We start from the raw sequence: 23,005 nt of genomic DNA on the forward strand, positions 1-23,005 counted from the left end.
TTTCCCTATACCTTCTGTGATTTACATATCTCCACATTTCTAAATATTTATACACAGTTACCTTTGGCTATATCAATTTTAGACATCATTGACTTCATGTCATGATAAATGGGAAACTAGCTCTTTCAACAGTGCTCTGCCACTTCCTCTGCTCCCCCCGTTCCCTACATTTATAGTTTTTAGTTAAATGAAAATTCAACACTTACATTATAATGCCTATACAGATATTATTCACAGCTAAGTACTGCAGTGTACTACCTTGTGTCTCCTTACTTTTGCTTTTCCTGGAGGTAATAATTTCCTTATTTTATTTCATCTGCTTAGTTTTCTTTGTACCTGTTGGTTATTCCTCCCACATTTTCCTTTTGGTCTGGGTACACAATTTCCATTCTGGGACTTCCCTTTGCTGTCATCTTTGAAATTCCCTTTGCTTTTCTCTTGGGTCAGATTCCCAGTTTCCTGTTAGTTGGGGAGAATCCCCGCTTTAGATCTTTAGGTCTTTCCTGGTTAGCCTCTGCAGAGAGCACTCCTGACTGGCACTGCCAGTTCTCCAGCCAGCCTATTAGGGATTTATGGTGTGAATCTGAGATGTTCTCAGTTTTCCCAGAGTTGGCTTGGAATGATTCCTCTGGTCTACTAGGTCCTAAGACTTGCCTGTCTGTTTTCAATATTTTATTGCTTTTTCCTGTTTTCTCTTCAATGCTGTTTGCTGCTATTTAATCTCTACATAATTTTAGTAGGGTCTTGAGAGGGAGTAAAATTAGATGTGTACATTCAGTTAGCCAGTAACGCTTACCTTTATAATATTTCTGGCTAGACTGAATATAAATTGGGGGAAAAAACCTCAAATAGAATTTTTCACAAAACATTATCAAAATATGAGGAAAGATGTTGCTGAATCTGTCTCTAAAATTAGGATGTGAGGAATGAATTGGAAGGAATCTTATATTTTCCACTCAAACTTTATTTCCTACCTCTTTTTTTTTTTTTTTTTAATGGAGCCGAGGATGGCTGGACTTTTGGAGAAAGTTGGAAAATAAAAAAAATTGTGTGAAATATCGTGTAGGTTATTATTCTTTTACTTTAATTTAGAAATAAAACTACTGTTACACACACAAAAATAGTCCAGTATTATTTGCATTTCTGATTTTAACTCAAAATATGATGCATGTTTTACTTTGTTTTATTTCAGAATAAGTACCAATAATTAAACTGAATAATGATCAGAACATTTATTTATAAAGAGATTATGTGTTCTGTACTCACCTACCAAAGTTTTCCAAACTGGGAGTTCAGGAATATTTAACTCTATTACATGCTTGAGAACCTCCGTGTGAAAGGTTAGCACTGCTAAATGAATTATATTATTTCCTTTAATATCTGTTTTTCTCCAGTTAGCTCCAAGAGAAAGTAGGTACTGAATAGTGTCCAGTGCTCCCGAAGTGGCAGCAAGTAACAGTGGAGTACACTGATTCCTAAAAATCAAGGAATATGTCATAATAATTGAGCACACACATAGTGTCAAATTTACTTCTTGTAAAACTATCCAAATGGCTGTTGGAGGAAGTCTGATTTATACATCATCTTCTCTTCCTTACATAGTGTTGTTCTGTATATTCCACATGTCAGTAGATTTGCCCCCCTTGCCTTGGCTACCCCTACCCTCCCTCCCAACTTGATTATCGTGCATTACAATTTGTTTGGAAGTTGATAATGTACAGAGTTCTTAGACTAGCCTATCTCATTGGCTCCCTACAATTCTATGAGTGAAGGAAAAAGCAAGGCAAGTATTATCAGCCCGTTTTACAAATGATGAAACTGAGGCTCAGGTAGTGCTCCAGCCCATTTCTTTTTTTAATTATTATTATTTTTAACATGTTTATTGACGTATAAGTGCTTTACAATGGTGTGTTAGCTTCTGCTTTACAGCACAGTGACTCAGCTATACATTTACATATATCCCCATCTCTCCTCCCTTTTGTGTCTCCCTCCCACCCTCCCTATTCCACCCCTCTAGGTGGTCACAAAGCACCAAGCTGATCTCCCTGTGCTATGCGGTTGCTAACCCATTCTTTACAATTCATGTCCACTTCTCAAATCCCAGCTTCCTCAGTGTGGCAGAAACTAACAGTTTTTCTCAAAAACCCACTATCTGCTTTTTAGATGGTGAAGAGTTTTTGGTTGGGCACATGGTAGTCCAGCCAAATTCTACATTTCCTACCTCCTATGGCCACATGACTGAGTTTGGCCTGTGTGATGTTAGTAGAAGTTACCTGGGCAATTCCCTAAGGAGAAATGGAGTGTGCCATTATTTTTCCTCTCTCTTTCTTCTCATGGTTAGAATGCAGGCATAATAATGAAAGCAGGAGTTGCCATTTTGTACCAGGATATGGAAACCACACGTGAAGAAGCAACAAGAGGACGTCTGGGTCTCTCATATTGCCAAGCCATTATGCCAGCCCTCGACCACCAACCCAGACTTCACGAAAAAGAACTACGTTTATCTTTTTTAAACTACAGATATGTGGGGCTAGCTTTGTCCCGGCAACTTCAACTGTATCTTAACTAACAGGTCTACTGACTAGCAATGTGACCTTAAGCAACTTGGGTTACTTTCTTGTCGGTAAAATTATGAAAGTAACAAAAATCAGCTGACAGTTTTGGTGTAAGGAATGAATAAGGTGTTTATTAGCACAGTCTTCATACATAGTTCCCCTGCCTTTTTTCACCATATCACATTGTCTCAAACATTACTTTTATTTTTTATCCTTTTACCCATGCCTTCTTCTCTTCATGAAGCCCCTTTCTCTTGCTGCCTGTCCTTGAATGCTCACCAATATCCAGCTGGCCCCAAGCTTCTATTTTTCCTGGGCCCGGGGGAAACTCATCCTTTATGAGTAAACATCTCTTCATTTTCTCCCTTTTCTATTCTAACAGGAGAGTTCTCCTCCTGTTCCTGTCTTTCGCCTACTCAGTGGTAGGAATAAAGATAACTCCAACTTCTAACACCATCACTCTGATATTCCTCACTTGAAAAATATGTTAGCAAGTTACATTATGACCCTTTCCAGTTCCACACTGCCACAGCCCCCTGCCAACTGGGTCCTCTTCCGCCAGCCTAGCTCAGGTATTGGCTGCCTGGCCAACATACCTCCTTCTATTCAGCACCCATGCTAACTACCATCTGTGTCCTGATCTCTCAGGTCCTTGTCATACCTTCATTTGCGCTCCACATTCATACGCACCAGCCTGGTCACACTCCTCATTGGCTCCACAGAGATCTCAACCTTGGTAATTGTCTTCTCTACGAATCCTTTGCTTCCTCCTTAAGTTCACAGATAGCTTCTTACTTCTACCTCTGATTTTCAATTGTTTGACCTTTTACAATCCACCCAGTCTTTTAGCTCCCTTCTGCTCAAAGACACATTGTCAAAATAGAACTAGGAACTGAACTCAGGTCTCCACATTCCACGGCTCTTTCCAGAATCCATTTGCCAGACAATCTATTAGCCAGAGACCCTGGTTTCCCAAAAGCTTTTCCACACACATCTCTACCCCAACATAGGGAGGATTTATTTCTACACTGAATAATAATCCACAAGTTATTTGAAGACCCAAAAATATCTGAAACTATGCCTAAACCAAAATAATAACCTGGTATTTAGATTACTAGCCAAGAATGTACCCTCAGGAGAAGGTTTACCTCCACCCTAAAGGTTGTTAAATTGTGAAACAGAACACCGTTTGGGATGTTTCCCTATTGCAAAGTTCTTTTCTTTTTTTTAATGTCTATCTATTCTGGATACCACTAGATATTTCTCCGACTGTCCACTGTCTATCCACCTTGGTCTGGAGCCCTCAGGCTGCCTCCTGGCTGTATAAGGTCCAATTTAGGACAACTTTCTCCTCCTTTGTCTCATGCTTCTTCCAGGACACTAAGTATCAGTAGTTAACCTGATAAACTAATCTGTAGAACCACACCTTTGGGAAAAGGTTAGGAAAAACTTCCTAGGGCTTACTCCTTATTCTTCCAGAAAATATGCATAGGTTAATAGAAGTTCCCATTTTTATAAATTCTAAAGATAAGTGGTAGGAGAAGACAGTGACTAGAAAGGACAGCAGAGTAAGCCCAACATAGCCTTTCAAATCAATCATAACAACCAGTCCTTTTAGTGTCAGTGTTTGGGGCAAGCCATGAAAGCAGAAATTTATATTTTTACAAATGCTTAATAACTTACTCAGCTGTTGCCTCGGCTTCTAGTAAACTAGGATCCTTCCTACAGAGAACAATTATGATGCAGATATTGTCATAGAAAGCAGCAAAGTGAATTGGCATCCAGCCTCTTTTTTCAGAAAGTGTGTAATCAGCTTTGAAACAAAGTAGACAGGTGGTTGTTTCCAATGAGCAAGCCTGTGCTGCCAGGTGTAGAGGTGTTGGACCTAGAATGGATGGACAATTACTTCAATGGTCAAAGAGCTAACATTTCTGAAAAACATGCCTTTTTAATGTCCGACCAGAGAGCTTAGTATTGTGATATAAAAGCTCCAAGAAGATCACTAGAAGGATTTACTTAGGCAACTCCATACCTCTTTATTTAACTCAGGATGCCTGACCATTAAAAATAAATACTTCTTTATAAGTTAAGAAGAATAAATAACACTGAAAATATTAAATATTTGAAAAATTAAGTCAATGTATAAAAGTCATAAAATAAACTATTTCTTGTTTAAATTATTTTCCATTTTATTCAAATGTTTTGTAGTAGGAGATAAGGTTCTTTAAAATTGAAAAAAATATGCTCATAAAAGGCTTCTATGTCACTAAATCCAGTGGGTGTTTTTCAAGTCTCATCTTACTTCTCAAGTTGAACACTTCTTCCGTTTTAAAAAGGTTTCTTCCCTTGGCTTTTGTGATATGAGACACTCTTATTTTTCTCCAACATCTCTGGATACTTATTTGCAGTCTCCTTTGGGACCTTTTCATTGTCCTGATATCTAAATGAGCCTTAGGACTTTTTATCTTCTCAATGGTTTCATTTACGATCTATAAGTTGATGGCCCCCAGTATTATGTCTCTAGGTCTGATTTCTTCCCCAAGCTCCAGATCTACCATCTCACTAGGCATCTCCACACACCACTTCAAACTTATCATATTCAAAATTGAACTCCTATCTTTTCCTCCAAACCTGATCCTCTTTCATCACTCCCTAATTCAGTGAAGGATATCATCATCCAGCCAGTTCTAAAAACCAGAAACCTGAAAGACTCCTCTCATTTCATCTTCATAACCAGTCCCCATCACCAAGTCTAAATATCTCGAGTAATCTTTACTGCCATCACCACCCTACTTAAGGCCATAATCATCTCCAAACTGATATCCCCACCTTGTTCTTGCCCTTCCCAATCCACTTTTTCAAAATGTAAATCTGATCTTTTTACCTCCTTGTTTAAAACTCTTTAGTGACTTCTTGAGGCCACCTGATCATTAGTACAGGAAAAGGATGCACTGGCTCCAACTTAACCGGAACCATCCCCCCTCCAAAAAGGAAAAGGAAGGAAAGAAGGAAGGAAGGAAGGAAGGAAGGAAGGAAGGAAGGAAGGAAGGAAGGAAGAAAGAAAGAAAGAAAGAAAGAAAGAAAGAAAGAAAGAAAGAAAGAAAGAAAGAAAGAAAGAAAGAAAGAAAGAAAAAGAAAGAAAGAAAGAAAGAAAGAAAGAAAGAAAGGCAACATACACACCTTGTTCTCTTTATTTGGGCCTTCTTGTAGCTCCTCAAATGTAGGGTGACCGACCGTCCAGGATAGTACTGGTCTATGCCTGTTGCCTCAGCATAATTATTAATACTGCCCTTCCAATTTCCAACTCCCTGATTTGGATGATGAATTATCCAGTCACCCTGGGCTATTTCTGCTGTCTGAAAGCTTCCTTCTCCCAAACAACACTTCTCTGACTGGGGTCTACCTAAGTCTTATTTATTCATCAGCCAAAATGGTATTTCCTCAGTGAAGCACTGTTTTCTCCCAACTCAGAAAATTCCAATGGCCTCCTGCCTGCCTTAGTAGTCTAAGCTCTATATCATAGCCTTTGATAATCTATAACATCTGACCCAAATCTATTTATTTAAAATTACTGCTTAGTCTTCCAGTTTCTGGTCTAGCATGTAAGGAGCTTAAAAGTCCCCAATCCATCCTAAAAGCAAGTAAAAACTTGAACAAACTGAAAAATGAACAACTCTTCTCAGATCCATTAGAGAAGTGAGGTCACAGGGCAAAAATGCTGCTCCCAAAACTAGAGAGATAGGCAGATACAGAGAATCACAACTTACTGGAGCAGAAATCCAAGAGCAGAAACCTCTATAGGAACCAGTGGCAGGGTCAGAAAACCTGATGTGTAATTGACAAATTGCTGGTGGCTCAGTGTGGACAAGTCTGATAGTCAGAAACTCCAGGGGGCCCAGTCATAAGAGGCCCCCATGCTCTAGAGTGTTTTACCTCCAGGAGCTCGACCAGGTCCTCACAGTTAATATTGAAGAAATACCCCCTTGTGCTTCCAGCAGGGGAAGGGGGAAAGGAACCATTTGGAAATACACCAAAGCATTCTAATTTCCTTAACAAGGCCAGTCGGTCCTCAGGAGCCTCACTTGCTGAGGTTTTATCAGAGCCTAACCTGCCTGGGGGAGGGAAGTACCCAGTTACAGTCCCCTTCAGCCATCCTGATCCACCTAAGGGGCAGGCAGGGACTAAGAAGCAAGTTGAAGTTCGTGGTTCAGGAGCACAAGTTCCCCAAAAGACTGAGACCTAATCATAGGACTACAGAACATTTTAGTTCATTTCAATCAATGAAACGCAATTAGCTCAGCAGGAGAAACATATCAAAATGAACTGAAGTTTGTTTGTTCGGTTTGGTTTGGTTGTTTGTTTGTTTTAAACAATGCTCACCTCCCCACTGACCCTCTCCTTCTCTTCCCTACCTTCCTTCAAAAAATATTTCAGCACAACCCAGGGGCAGGAATACTATTCTTACACCCCCCCCCCCTTACTCCTTTAAAGTGTGTTTAATAGAAATGCAGGATCTCGGCTCTCAGCCAGCCCTCTGAATAAGTTTGCATTTAACAAGATACCTGTGTGATTCCTACATACTTGAAAGTTTATCCAATAATAGTGGGACGAAATGTCTCCCCTTGACATATGCAATGTCTGATGATATTTTGGTTGTCACAGCTGGGGTAGGGGTTGCTACTGGCATTTAGTGGGTAGAGGCCACGGCTGCTACTAAACATTTTACAGTGCATAGGATAGCCCCTACAGCAAAGACTTAACAAGCCCGAACATCAGTAGTGTTGAGGCTGAGAAACACTGTCCTAGTCATGCTCAAATCAGGGAAGTTCTGGAGGGGTTTATGTAGTCTGAAGAAATTATTCTCGGGTAGAGAAAGAACCTTGGTCTAAAGAACAGATGCTCTAATGGGACCTGAAAGCCATTTTTCTCTTTTCCCTGAATTTTCCCTGAACTTCTATAGTACATCACTGTATATTAATAATGCCAGTGATTATGAAATGCTACCCTGCATTCATCCATCATGCGTTCACACAGCAACTATTCCCAACTACCTATTAATGCCAGGCTTTCTCCTGGGCACTAGGATACTATGGCAGAGTAAACCAAATCCTTGCCCTTATGGACCTTATATTCAATTGAGGAAGCCACAATAAACAAATAAATAATATTATACAAGGTAGCCATAAGTAATATTTAGAAAAAAAAAAAAGGGGGAAAAACAGAGCAATAATGCAGGAGGTATACTATTGTTACTCAATTGCAAATTCCTACAGGGTAGGTGGGGCTGTAGATAAGCTTTCTTTTCCCCCTCCAGGCCCACTCACCTCCCTCTAAGACCCTCCCTGCTCTCTGCCTCTGCAGATTTTGCAACCCCTGTCCTTTGGCTTCTTGTCAGTAACTGCCAATGGGGAGCCCTGGCAGGAGACTGGAGAAGGAGGATGATGAGGTCAGGATACTTATCCTCTCTGGTCATCCCAAGTTAGCTGTTCTTCCACCATGGAAGGTGGCTGGTTTGCATAACTATTGCCCTCCCCTTACAAAATTCAGGTCTTTGTAAATGGTTTCTTGAAAAATAAACCCTCCTTGAATCAGCCTATATAGAGTATGAAGGTATAGCCTTTTAGATATAGATATAGAAGGTGTATCCTTTAAATTTTTTTCTGTTTTCATCATACACAATACTTAGGTCAAGTCTCTCACCTTAGCAAGAATGACTCATTCCTCAGACCTCACATATTGTTAATGTCACTAGATGCAGCATATCTAAATAATATTAACTGCTCTTTTTTTAGGCATAAAACCCACGTTGGGGCCTGATTTTACAAAAATAAGTAGAGATAATTTGCAAATTCCAAGGTTAAAAAAAAGAGAACCATCCCCCAAAACTTAAGAAAAAGATGAATAAATAATCATGGGTAGAAAAAATGTATACTTCAAAATGTATATAAAAATCATTTTGTGTTACTCTCATGTGACAGTATTTTGAAGATTATATACTACAAGAAAAGTTTTAATATATAAACTTTTAAAAATGCACCAAGTATTTTACTTATGTCTTACCATTTCTTTCTTTTTTCATGTCTAGTTTTGATGACTCTGTTTTAAAAGGGAATACACATAGAAGTATGATTATTAACATGCAAAAGGTTTCCTAAATTAGTCAACACTGACTCATGAAGGAGAACAAAATGACTATGTTGAGATGCAGGTGACAGGATTACATCCAGCAGGACTGAGTGTAATTTTGGGCCAAGTCATCCGGGTGTGGGCATGCGTCTGTCACTGCATCAGAGCAGACCCAGAAACGCTGCCTCGCTTGTGGCTGGCCAAAACTCACAGGGGGCAGTTTTGTGTTGGTTAAGTAATAACACATAGACATTTTCTGTACTTCAAACTCTACTCAGTTCTTAGCAAATGGAAATCTATGTAGTCACAGGATGAATGAGAAACTTTAATTACCAATGGTTTTTTTACACCAAAAACACATCTTTAAATAACAGGCCACCCATTGCATTTTGACTGAATTTTGCTCTATTTTAACTAAGTTCATTGTGTATTGAATATTTTAATTAAGTAACAGAAGCATCTTAATACCAAAACATTTTAATTATACTGATAGAGTATGAAATGTATCAGTAGTCAATAGGATTAAAGCAGCACATTTTGTGTTGGTGTGAAACTTTAACACAGCCTCTTAAGGCAGCAAGTTAAAATATAAAATTGACATTTCTTATTGCCAATGTTATTGCATCAGCTATTCCCAACATTTTATTTCCCTCTTCAGTTGTGGAGGGCTGCCACTTTATTTTCAATTTTATTATTTTTATACTGGTTAAATTTATTCCAATGAACATATAAATATGTATGTATATCTACAATAATAATCAAGAAAATTTGCTTTTTAAAGTTTAAACCAGGTTAGCCTTAAAGGGGTCATTAATCCTAAAATTATGATTATAGAGGAATTTTTTGTTATTAAATATAAGTTTATGTAGTATGAAGAAACTATTACCTGGTTAAGAGCCTAAGATAAGAAATGGATGTTCTGCTGGGATGTCTATTTATCTCCCTTTTCTCAGGATTTCTACAGTACATCACTGTATATTAATTATGTCAGTGATTATCAAAGGCTACCCTGAGTTCATCCATCATGCCATTCATTCAGCAAATATTTCTCAAGCACCTACCAATGCCAGGTTTTCTTCTGGGCACTAGGATACCATGGTAAACAAACTAAACCAAATCCTTGTCCTTCATGGAGCTTATATTCAAATGAGGGAAACACAATAAACAAATAATATTTAATACATAAGGGAGCAACAAGTGATACTTAGAAAACTAAAAGGAGCCTCTCTGAGATAAGTGAAACAAAAACCTCAACTCTGCTCTAGGTTCCAATACTAAATTTTAACCTTGTGCTAAAATCAACATGCATTCTTAATGCTGAATAGGGATAAGTAAAAGAAAAACATTTTAAGATTTAAAAACTTTATGGTACCTTGGCTAAGTATAATAAAGCATCTCTGGTTGACATTGAAGTTGGCATTGCACAGTTGACATATGATTGGAACTCTGTTGTGTAGAGCAGCTTGATGGAAAATAGCATAACCTGCCTCATCTGAAACATTGATCGTCGAACTTGAAGTTTTACGGCTAAATGTATGGAAAACAGCAGATAATCCTCTTTCAGCAGCAGACTTCATACCAAATGGGATACTCTAAAATTATTAGGAAGGCCAGAATTAGTTTTTTCAAAATACATCTAAAGTTTAGTTAAAGGAAGAAAAGTACAATGAAATATATTAATATAATCACGATTGGTGCGCAATTACAGTAGAATTTTCACAAGATCTGTGGGCAAGGAAGTTGTTAGAGCTATAAAGAAACATTGAGAACTTTAAAAAATATTTTGGGGAAGTTTTTTTTTCTTCCCATCCTCTTTTTAAGGGAAAAGTTGTAGATCTTTCTTCTCTGGAGACAATTAAAGCAAGGAAACAAATATCTTTCTGAAATATTTAAAAAGCAAATGGACATCGAATTCCTTCTCTGATTTAAGAACAATCTAATTTAGACGTCTAGAGACTTGAAATATATAGCTATAGGAATAGTTTGTCTTCTTTGCTCTATGTCTCAAAGTAGAGAGGTGAAAATGTTACACTTTCTTTTAGATGTTCTGACTACTCAATTTTTTTTAACATCTTTATTGGCATATAATTGCTTTGCAATAATATTTTAAAATTAAACTAATAGTTTATCAAAGCTTAAAATTTGTGGACATTAAAACAAATAAATGGTAAGTAAATGCCAATGTATCCTTTGAAACTGGTGAGCTCACCACTTAATTTATCAGTTCCAAAAGCTGTCAGTCAAGGCATATTGAAGCAGATACAGAGGTTTGATTCAGGATGCCAGGTTTGCTCCTTAGATTTAGTCCCCACGACTGAAGCCTGCCTCTGCAATTTACTAGCTGTGTGATTTGGGAAAGATCCTTAATTCGCTGCATGTCAAATTTCTCATTTGTAAAATAGGATTGATAACAATAGTACCAGTGTCTTGAAAGAATTTGTTCTAAGAATTTATAGTATTTGTATGCCTGGCATACAAAATAAACACTCAATAGATATTTAGCTGTTATTAATGTTAATCACAATTCCATTCATAAACAGGTTGTTTTGTAACCTAGCCAGAAGTTTGTAATCCAGAATTGTAAAGCTTTTCAGCTGCTAAAATGTGGAATCTTAATTGCATATTGAAGACTTTATTTAACCTATTATTTATCCCTATGATAAAAATTTGAGACATCTACTTATTGATAATTTCTTACACTAAATTATGTGGTAATCACTGAAATACCTTGCATTTCATAGCTTTTTTGAAACCAAATTTTTTCTTAAATTGTTCATGTAACTGAGCATCTGTCAGTGGAAGTCTTTTCAGTCTCAGATTGTTCACTATTTCATTTATGGCTCCCCACCACTGTGTCTTATATAGTTGCTGATAGAAAGTTTCAAGTTCAAAACTGATCACATAGTAGCTATTAAAAAAATAAAGAAAACAATTTAAGTCTTTCTGACTTGGAAGTTATTTGTTACTTTTTTTCTATGCTGGCAAAACGTTTTCTATAACAATTACAATTTTCTATAACAAATACAAAATATAGTTTAAAATGTACTTGATTGTATTTTAATGACATGGTTATCAACTGTTATTAATCAGGTCTTTTATAACAAGTATCTTCTCCATACTGACCTTTTTAATTGACTCTGTCTTTCCTATACCACTGACTAGGGGCACTGCCTAAAAGTCACCGAAAGTCCTAACTCTGGTTGAAAGATTTCTAGGTTTACCTTCTAACCATCTGCTTAATCTCCTTACAAATTTACTTTTTAATTCCTTTAATCTAGTTATATCTACATTTGCTTTCTCAAGAGTGTACCATGAGTCTGATTTGGAATGATGCTTTGGGTAATGGCTGCTTGACTTTTACTCACTGGACAGTGGGCTAGAGAAACCCCAACCCACCAGGTCCTTGAATCATAGGTAGGCAATAGGCCCAGTCCCCTCTCACTCTGGAATGAAAAAAATGACAATATCTTGAGTGGCTCTGTTCCCTGGGGTTGCTTATCATCACAGGTAAAAGAAAATGGTGGCCTTCCTCCACTTCTGCCACGAGTTACCTTTCCCCATTGCCAGATTTCAGTGGTGAGTGTCTCAGCTGCTGTCCCCACCTCTGCCAGTGGGAAACCTCTTAATGTTACCTGGGTTTCTCCTCTAAAGGCAACTACTGATTGCTGTAAAAACAGTATTCTTGACAGTGGTAACCCCCTCCCATGGCTCTTCACTTTGCTGCTCAGGGACTATTAGTTCTAAGGATGCTGATAAGTTTTTTCCATTGTGCTAATTTCCAGGAAAGTGAGTCGGTGACTCTCTACACTAAGGAAACTCCTTGCCCAGAGGCTGAGGTGGAATAACGGGGCCCCATGGATCAGTTAAAGGAAGATCTTAGGAAAACACTCTATTATGAACCGATCAGGGGCTAATACCTTCTCTTCTTTGACCTTTACTTCAATCCCCATTTTCTGAATATAATAGACCTCTGCATAGATGGAGACATATTTGAGGACCTGTTAGCATTTATTTGAGGCTGTCATTCTTCATATCCACCATCTTCTTCCCCCAAAGGAAACCAGACTACGAGAATATAAACTAAAGGCTTCTTTACCCACACCTCTCAGGTATAGTGCCAGGCCAGGTGGTGGACTTGTCACTTTGTCCACCTTTATCATTGGGAACTTGCCTAACTTACTAGACTCCAGCCTCCGAAATTGAGGAGCAGGTATTCTGAACCCTACCCAGATTTGAAGGCTTTCAGATCATAGTGGTGATAGGCTAATGGGCCTTAAGGAGCTATATGGATCAGACCTGGATACTTGATTTGCACTGGATGACTAAACTAAATTTCTGGAAGAAAACGGCTCACTTTTCCTTGGTATTATACACACTGATAAGAGTGGACACCACATATAGATACCCCAAGTCCCATAAGACTGTGTCCATAGATCTAGGCATGAGAGATTACACTAAGGATGTCCTTTGGTCTTTGGCTGGCCCAGCTCTACATCATCTTGCTCCAAAAGAATCCCAGTGTCAGAAACTTCTGTCTTTCCATGTACTTCTCTAGGGAGCTGGCTCTGGCTGTGGGAAATTGCTATGGAATCAGAAGCTGCTGACTACATTTGGAGCCCTGGTGCTCAGTGATGTACTCTCAGATCACTGCCCAGGCGATGAAACAAACTTATGAATTTAACAAATACCAAGGGAGGGTAGGATGATTTCTTTTAGAAAGTTGGTCTAATCATCCAATACCAATCAAACATCCAAAACCAGCACGGAGCTGTCCTACCCTAGAAACTGGAGAAGCATCCAGTGGTGAAGATCACCGTATCCTGAAAAAGTCTCTGACCTCAGAATTTTGTGACCCCCCCAACCCCTGCAAAGTTGGATACACAACCTGTGCATTAGGCCAACACTGGCCCACACAGAGATGATTACTGGAAGCACAGAAAGCCCAGATGGCCAGCACTGTGAGTGAGCCCTCATCCAAGTACTGCATAGTGACACACCACTGTTCTTACTGAAAACTTTAAGTGTAGGCATCAGCAGGGGCTTTAGCAGAGCCTCACTATTAAACAACTCCCTCCATAGTCTTCTGCCTGGGCATCTGCAATCAGCTTAGGGACTGCAGTAGGACCCTCTACGCCACTGTCACGTCATTTTCTGACCTGCCTCCCAACATCCACAACAGCAACATGCTGCTGGTATGCTCTCCCCCAAGTAGGACATTTTAGTATCAGTATCGACTCATCTATTTGCTCCGATCATTGTCATCTTAATAATTCATGAGTTCTTCTGCTTTCATGGACTGCCAAATCCTGGGTATCTGACTGTGGCTCCTATTTTTTGAGGTTGGTATGGTGGAAGAATACAACCTGAGCCAAAAATGAAACTAGGACTTAGATGTTTCCAAGCAGGGCAGGAAGGCCAGTGGAAATGATCCTATTTTCATTAGGGACTGGGAGTCTCTTAGGAAGTAAATCATTCTGAGGAAAGAGAACATCATGATACATGAGCTCAGCCCAATAACAATGCCCCTAAAAGCAAAGAAGAGGGGAGATTTTGAGATGGTATGTTTTCAATCATTCAGATTATTCTCTGGTCCAGGACCAACACAGAAAGAAGATCCCTACATAGAAAGAAACAACTGTAAGCAAAATGACTAAAAGAGCTGTTTTTGCACCAAATTGTTAGGGGCTCAAGGCAGCACTTGTTTGAAACCAATAAAATTGGGAAAGAAATTATCTTTATGTCATTGAATTGGCTTCAACACATCTCACATTTGATGTGTGCTATCTACCAGACATCAGGAGGAGTCAGCCCAGGGGTGATGCCAGCTCTGTAACCAGGAGCAGCAGTGTCAGAGACAACAGTGACATCAGTATCGAGTTGCCTTCTTGGGGCTGTTGGGATCTGGAGTTCCAGCAGTGGATCATTACAGGGAGCCCAGGCAGGAAAGGAAGAGACCGAAAATATGTCATAGTAGCTGAGAGTACTGAGCCACGGGCATACAAGCTTTCTAGAAATAATTCTGTGGGGGTAGATTTTATAGGGAAGTGAAGGTTCACTGGTAATTGGCTCAGGAGCCAGGAAAATACTACTACTCCTCTGGTGGTTTTCACTTTTACTCCATGCTGGCTGGGTCTGGGAAACAAGCTTATGCTGGTTTTGAAAGTCTGAAAATTCAAATCCATCCATCTACAATTCGCCAATACTGATAACCAAATGCTGTGCATTCATCAGAAACTAGAGAAACAATTCCACTATGAGATCCCACTGCAGTGATATGACTGGATCCCTTAGGGTGCAATGGCAGGGTGCTTACAGCAACCATACTCCTTCACCCACAACAACCTCTCATCAAGCACAGCCTTCATTCCAGCTCTTTCCCATTACTGCCTGAACCATCCTCCGCCCCTCTGTCCATGGAAAAATTGTCTTCCACAAAACCAGTCCTTGGTGCCAGAAAGGTTGGGGGCCGCTACTCTAGGAGACTGAAGAGGTGAGAGCTGAAAAATGGGAAGTATGGTAAGTATGAGCTCCAAGGATAAAAGACATTTAGGCTCTGTACCCAAATGAATCTTCCTGGCAGCAGTCACTGGTTTAGAGCTCATCAACCAAATAGCTCTTGCTACTCCTTCACCCATATGTCCAGCCCTTTCCCTGCATTTCCAGGATCATTCATGTCCCACTAGACACTAGAACCTGGGAGAATAAACCTTTGTTTAGAAGAGCCTCCAGCTTGGCAAGAATTGTACATGGAGTATGTCTACAGGTGCTAGGTCCCTCAGAGATTCCTCCTCCAGGGAGATGCACACCAACTGTCCATTCCAGAGGAGTGAGATCTACTTCTTAGTTCCCTTCAGAATCATGGAGGCTGTTAGCCACATGGTCTTCGACTTTAGCTCTAGTACCTTGTGTGCATCCAGGCAGTATTCTGTGGAAAGATCCACCTTTCATCTTTTATCTGCTTCTCCCTCTGCCTTATTCCTTATTTTCCTCACTGCCATGCATCTTGAAAGAAATTTATAATCTTTGCCTTTACTTCTTCACATCCCATGAACTCCCCGACTTTATCCTTCAACTTATTACACATAGCCTTCTACAACCACATCTTCTCTTATCAAGTCATTGTCAAATTTAGAGGGCTTTCTTCAGTCTTAAATCAACTTGGCCTTTTTCTCTCTTGAGCTTGACGCTTTTAACTATTACCATATTTTAAAACTTCTCCCCATTTGGCTTCCATGCTATCATACTTTCTCGTTTCTCCTCTACCTCTATCATTCCTTCTCAGTCTCTTTTGCTCTCTCCTCTGCTACTCCCCACCCCGCTTAAAGGTTTCTATTCTCCAGAGTTCCTGACATGGGCCTAGCCTCTCAACTACTTCCATGACTTTAAGAAAAACAAAACAAACTCCAATATGCTTTAAAATCTCGTCTCTACCTCCAACTCAAATGTTTCCTCTGCATTCTATTTCCCTTATTTACAAATTTCAGTTTCCAAGCTGTGAAAATCCAAGAACATACATAAAAGAGCCTAAAAATACTGAGAGAAACATGGTACTCTAAGAGATGACAGGCTTAACAAGACCCAGCAGAGGAAGAGGATTTAAAATCATATTCCTCATGGAAACAAAAGGGTGTATGCTGAGTCCATTGCTTTTCAGTGGGCCCATAGGATTTGAGCCCCACCTCTATCCCCATTTAACCACTGTGTTCACTGTAAGAACAAATTACAATGTCTAAGGATTATTAAACAGAACGTATCAAGGTGTATGAAGTAATAAATATAACATTTAATACTTTGTAGAGTCCGTAGTCATTCACGGGGGTTATTATTGTTCTAGGATCTCCATCCTGAGGTTTTAAGTTAGTCTTTGCATTTTGACACTTTCCAGTTTTCTGCTTTCAACAAGTTGTGTTACTGTGAATAATTACTAAAAGTTCCTTACCTTTTTCCATTTAATTTCATGATTGGTATTGAGTAATATTCTTTGTATCCTGAATCTTCTGCAAACGTATTAGCAGCACAATCCCGTATTTTTTCTAAATTGTTCTAAAATACAAGATATGTTACTAAAAAAAAAATCTTTAAACAAATCTAAACAATTGTTAAGACTTATTTTAGATGAAATTTTATACCTGTAAAGGACAAATTTTTAATAAAAAATCCCAAGTGACCCTGGTAATAACTGAATATATCCAATCCTTAATTTGGATTAGAGAGGAAAATTTTTTAAAAAGAATATAATATGGAGAAGGTAGAAAAACAATGACAATTGAAATGTATTATGTTTTCCAGATGAATTTTGCTCTCAAACTCTAGAGGATCTCTGTTCTAACACTAATCTTTGAGAAAAATGGAAGAATACGTAGCTAATGTTCAGGGATTTCTACTGTATTCTTCGGTTAACTATTCTAGGGCAAATGTGGTCCATTAGAAGTCTGTAAATTCTGCAAGGATGATAGTTGTGCCTAGCTTAGTTATCATTTTATCTCTGACATCTAACACAAGACCTTAGATATACTTGCACTTAATTCATATATGTTATGTAATGTTTGAAGAAATTAGTGAGTTGTGAAGATAATCATTTGGAGAGCTGCCTAGTGCTTGTACCAACAGAGAATCTTTCTGGTTGGAGAACAGGATAAAAGAGTTGTGAAATGACAAACCATTTCAGGAACAATAATAATTTAAACCTTAAAATCTTCCAAAGCATTCTCAATTGAAGGAGTGCTGATATCAAATTCAATTCCTCCATGAACATGAAAATACTGATCCTCTTTGTAGTGAAAATTCTGGCATTTAAAATCTCGTCCATAAATAAATGGAGGCAATTCTCGCTCTGTCTTGACCTTGTCATCTCCAAAAATGAAAACAAATTTTTGTTTAAAAATTGAATAACAGCATATAGGCAATCATATTTTTGAGGTCTAAATTCTTTTTCTCATAAAGTGAAAAAATTCTATGTGAAATGGAAATCTTGGCAATTAAATTCTATTTATTCATGCTCTTAATGTATACTTTAAATATTAAAATATATTTATATCATACATTTTGGTCTTTTTTTGTAGCTTCATTGTACAGACGTTTCAAAAGAATAATCAAAACATTATTTTACTTATTGATTACAATATATGAGCTCAAGACTAATAATTTACCCCCAATTATCAGAAAAGATTTGAAACTCTGTGCCGTGTAGAACCTTTAGTTAAATAAACAAAAGTTACCTGAGCTAGTTAAGGAAAAGAGAGATACTATAAAGAAAAAGGTGGGTCTCTCTCACATGACAAAAATAATCAGCCCATTTTTCTGGAAAGTAATGAAGCTACACATATAAAATTTACTTTGAAAAATAATTTTCTAAAATCCTGGCAAGGATTAGGTTTATTCAATATTTTGACTTGTTAGCAGAATATAGTTTCATCAATATAAGGTATATAATGTATATTGAGAAATGTAAGAGGTCTAGAAAAGTACAAAGAAAAATATAACACCTTAATCTCACCACCTGGAAATTAATTATTAATATTTAGCGTGTTTGTTTCCAATAATTTAAGTAATAAGACATTACAGATATAGCTAACATCCTCTTTAAGCATATTAGTTCCATACACATGACATTCTCCCCACCCCCATCCTGGACAAGCTGTCATGAGTCCATTTTTAAATAGTTTACAGATATGGATTATAATCTTCACTATCATAATTCTCATGATACAAATTTTCATTAAGTGACTTGCAAAATTTCTACTGAAAATTTGCCATCTGAATAGAAAGCCCACTATAATAAGCCTACAAATTTGAGCACCAGTGAAAATACACAAATTGTGTGCTAATCTGGGTGGGAAGAATAGTCTGCTCTGCATTCCTGTCAAATTCCATGTAAACATGGTCCTATTTTAGCTCTCTATTCTCCTACATTTGTCTATTTCTTTGTTATAACACCAATATATTACTAAAGTTTTTATATGTTTTCATCTTTTTTTCAGAAATGTAAGAGCATTCATGATCTTTTACTGCTCCATATTTATCCCAGAGTCAATTTCTAAACTTTCATGAAAAACACAATAGGGATGTTGAGTAGAAGTGCACTGAACTTATAATTTGAATGAGATATAGTGTTGTCCCATCATGAACATAGCATATTTCCCTATTTTCTCAGAACTCATTTTAAGTCTTTCAACAGTCCTTATAATTGATATAAATATATACCATGTACTGTGTGAATATACCAAGTATTTTAAATTACTTTGGAGACATTACATTTTGCTTTTTATTTTTAACAGGCTACAGCTTGGTTACATGCTTGGACCCACATACTATAAACAAAATTGATTTTACGTATAAGTTCAATATATATCTACATTTTATATATAATTTTTGGTGATGCTCTTACCTGAAAAAGGCTGAAGCAGACTACTTAAATATGGAACTTTCATCTTCTTTTTTAAACTCAGTAGAAATGGAGTCAAAAAACATATTAATTTTAGGTATCCTATCCCTTTCCTGACTTCTTTTTTCTTCTCAAAGTGTTTTTGAATAATCTTTTTTTGAAGATATAACCTTTGCTGTAATCTCTGGTAGGTACAAATGTCAAGATAATCCTGATTATATCTTACAGCATTAGTAAGCCAATAGGCTGTTTCAAATATAAAAACATTTTCACACTGTTGAACTTGTGTGGTACTGAATGTCAACTTTAGTAGAATATTTTCAGCATATTTCATAAATATAGCTTTTTCTTCAGGGCTATTGGGATTATATGTTGGATCTTCATTCATGTCTTCATCATAGATGCCATCAAAGTCTGGATCCTTTGTAATATCTATCAAACCTTCACAGTAAAAAAGAAAGATTTTAGATTGTGAAAATTTCTTACTTGGTCTCTGGATAAACAGAGTAGATTGAAGACAGGGTTTCATCTTGAAATTCTACCGAAATGACAGCAAAGGGACAATGAAATGCCAGTAAAATTGTCAAAGAATAAAAGCAGATAGACACGTGGTAACTAAGCAGAGTAAAGAAAGATGGAAGCTTGTGGAATTAAAAAGAATTGATTTTCATTCTCTTTGGAGAAATACAACACCATGAAAACATAATAACATAAGTCCCATCTTTAATCAAAGAAAATATGGAAGAACAAGAAGAAATGTGATCTTCCTTTAAGCAGAGAATCAGCTTCTCACTTGGGCATAAAGTATATTTGCTTTTTCAGGTCCTATATTACATATTTCTTCTTTTTGATGATAACAGGAGCTAAACATATACAATAAATAACTTTCCTACCAACTAATCATGATGAAACAAGAATTGAAACTTGATTTTACTCTATATTATGAATGACAATTTTTATATTACATTTTCTTCCCATTTATGATGAAATTAAATTGTTTCTTGTTGTCAAATTGTCTTTTTTAAGATATTTACAATCTTAATCAAAGCTTGAGAAAACGGCTTAGAACCGTAAAATAAGACTTCATAGAAAATGTGGAGTTTGTTTGTAACATACGTGCCTTAAAGTGTAAATAATTCATCAATGTGCCTCCCCCCTTTCTTTTTCCTTTTTTTCTTCCTCAAATCTACATATTAAAAAAGCCAGAATACTCTTGGATTTTTAAGATGGCCACTATGATTCATCTCCCTTTTGTAAAAGAGTTAGTAAGATAAATTATTGACATTAAAAAGAAATTAAGCGTTTCTGATAGTTAAAATAGATCTAAACACAAGCTAGAGCACTGTTGATTCCTCTAAAACTTTGTGGCTTGAGTGGATGGGAGCGAAAATGCAGCAAGTCAATTCTCACCCCAGAAGGGCAGAAAGGCTGAAAATCTAGAAGGGAATGGGGAGCTCCACAGACCATTCCCCTCCTCTGGCGCCAGACTCATTGCCCCCTCCAAGCAGGATATAGGAGGAAACAGACCAATCAAAGAGAAGAGACCTACAAATACGGCATTTGGGGAAAGTCTCCCAATGGAACAGCAAGGTTTCCTCCTAATCACTCTACAGTGTGGTGTACTAGTCAGCAAGCAGCCTCCTGCCTCACCCCTCAACCAGGATGGAACAAACAGCAAGGATCACCAGACTGGTGAGGAAGGCCTCTCAGGTGAAAGACCGAGACTGGCAGGGGGAGGGAGGCGGAGTAGGGGCGGAGGAAGGATGGAGAATGGGAGGATGGATTTTGAAGAGCAGTAAAGTGCCTAGAGAAAATAATTGACCGGCTCAGACGGGAGTACGAGGGTGAAAGTGTGGAGAGAGACATCTCTAAGGAGAAAATGGAACTGCTGCACCACCTGATATTTCACTTCACTGAGAGGAGCTCGATATTTCTGTTCAAAAGTTTGGGGCTGAATTGACATGTACAGTGGAAAACTAAGCGAATTTCTGAAAGAATGCACAATTGTTCATGTCACAAAAAATTAGAAGTTATTAATGAAAGGAAATGTGATCATAGCATGTTATGGCAAACCAGCTGGGAAGATATGTACAAAGTCATTATGAAGTAAAAAAACAAGAGAGGACTTAACTAAAAATTGGATATAACTAAATTTGGAAGGCGGGGGGGCGGGGAAGGGGAGAAATACAAGATTCCGTCGTTTTAACCTCTATGCTAATTTTTTAATATTCTCTCCTGCCCTGGTTTTGCTCCTAACTCCAGATTCTTTCTTTATGCCTAATACATATCTTTACTTGAATGTCCTAGAGGCACTCCCGAACAAATTCCACCTTTCCTCTGCCCCAAATCTGCTTTTCTTTCATTCCCTATCACAGTTAAAAGCACTATTTATCTATCAGTTCCTCAAACTAAAAACCCGAGAGTTTCCTTCAATTCCTTTTCTCTTACACTCTGTTAACCATTTAATTTCTACATGTACTGAAATTTACTACGTGCCAAGCACTGTAGATGTGATGAGAATTTAAAGACAAAAAAGGCATACTCTTCTGTGCTCTCAAGCTCTCAAGCACAGAAAATCTATTAAGGAAGACAGAGCGGAAACCAATAGTTTCAAGACAAAATGGTACAATGTGTACAGAATAGAGGAGGCTGTGTCTGAATCAGGTCTCGAAAAATGAGTAGCAATAACCTGGGGAAGAATGCAGAAGAGTGGGGTGAGAGAGAAGGGCATTCCAGATAAAGGACAAGGAACGAGCAGAGGCATAAAAAAATAACCATTTCAGTTCACCAGCTTTTGGTTTTAAATAAGGTCATCAGATCAAGGGACCTGCCCTAATGAGTATCCCTTCTCAGCAAACTGGATAATATGACCAGATTTTTGGAGTGCTCTATTCTCCACTGCTGTTGCTACCATTTTTTAAAGGTGGTGTTTGCTGGTGGTTTTATACGGTGCAAAGGTATTAAAGAGGTGAAGTTTAACTTGGCCTCAGTGATTCCCACCAGTCTTCCCTCCCAAAAAAATAGTTGGCCTCCCGCAGAGTTCCTCGGAAATTCACTGTAGCACAGTGTTTAAGGCAATCACACGGTCAGTTGTAAGGTTTGAACCCAGTCTCGAAGAGAGGAGGTGCTGTTTCCCCAACCGTGCAAGATGAAAGAGCAAGTCTCACCACTGTCTTGCCACCATACAGCGGAAACTATGAGGACTAAGCTGAGAGCACAGGGTTAGAGCCAAATTTCCATAAGTCATACTCTATATCAGACACCTTTTGTTCCCTACCTCACTTCCTCCCAGACAGTATTTTTCACTCTAGCTGCCATTGCATGGACCAGCTCCACACAGATGTAACCTGACTGCACCACGTGGCCCTTACTATTGCCCTGGGGTTTCTCTGCCACTGCTGTGTTGGACTCATGATGGAACCCATTCCACCATTCTGACGGATGAACAAATCTGCATGAGGGAGTTAACTCTCATGGAACCTTTGACTAACGAAGGAGAGAAGTCAGGGAAAACATGCTCTCCTCTTCCATCCCTCGGGCTGACAATCCTGAAGCGTAGTCTATGTGACTCCCCAGAGTGTCCCAGCAAAACCGTCCCTAATTATTCAAGTGATGAAAGCTCAACAGCATTATCCTTGGATTGATGACTCCTTTTCTATTCACTTTTCCTGTCCCTCACTCCTGTTCCTTGGAGTCATTTCACATAAACTACTCTGACTTAAGCCCTCATTTCAGGCCCTAATTTGGGGGGTAACCTAGGCTAATACACTTTGCACTTGTATGCTGGTGTCTGACCCTGTATATCCTTAAGCATGCAGCATAAAAGCCCCACCTTCTAAGAGTCCAGGTCCCTTTCCCGGAATCTGATGCTTGGCCCTGCAGGATTTCATAGTGATGCTCCAGATGTGGTGCATGACGGGGAACCTGTACCTATTCCTGC

At 38.3% G+C, this 23,005-nt stretch overlaps 1 protein-coding gene across 1 annotated transcript in view; it reads right to left on the bottom strand.

Annotated features, from left to right (window-relative positions):
* ANKAR (ankyrin and armadillo repeat containing) overlaps positions 1-23,005 on the bottom strand; it is a 73,751-nt gene that overhangs the window by 46,772 nt on the left and 3,974 nt on the right. The window contains exons 2-8 of the mRNA XM_007464978.1: positions 19,069-19,511; positions 17,369-17,532; positions 16,621-16,724; positions 11,409-11,589; positions 10,054-10,273; positions 4,239-4,440; positions 1,267-1,475 (exon numbers count right to left, since the gene is read on the bottom strand). Coding sequence (XP_007465040.1) covers positions 1,267-1,475; positions 4,239-4,440; positions 10,054-10,273; positions 11,409-11,589; positions 16,621-16,724; positions 17,369-17,532; positions 19,069-19,511 — 1,523 coding nt within the window. The remainder of the gene's footprint in view (positions 1-1,266; positions 1,476-4,238; positions 4,441-10,053; positions 10,274-11,408; positions 11,590-16,620; positions 16,725-17,368; positions 17,533-19,068; positions 19,512-23,005) is intronic.

This window comes from Lipotes vexillifer, unplaced genomic scaffold (genome assembly GCF_000442215.2).
Source record: "Lipotes vexillifer unplaced genomic scaffold, Lipotes_vexillifer_v1.1 scaffold903, whole genome shotgun sequence".
Lineage (NCBI taxonomy): Eukaryota > Metazoa > Chordata > Mammalia > Artiodactyla > Lipotidae > Lipotes > Lipotes vexillifer.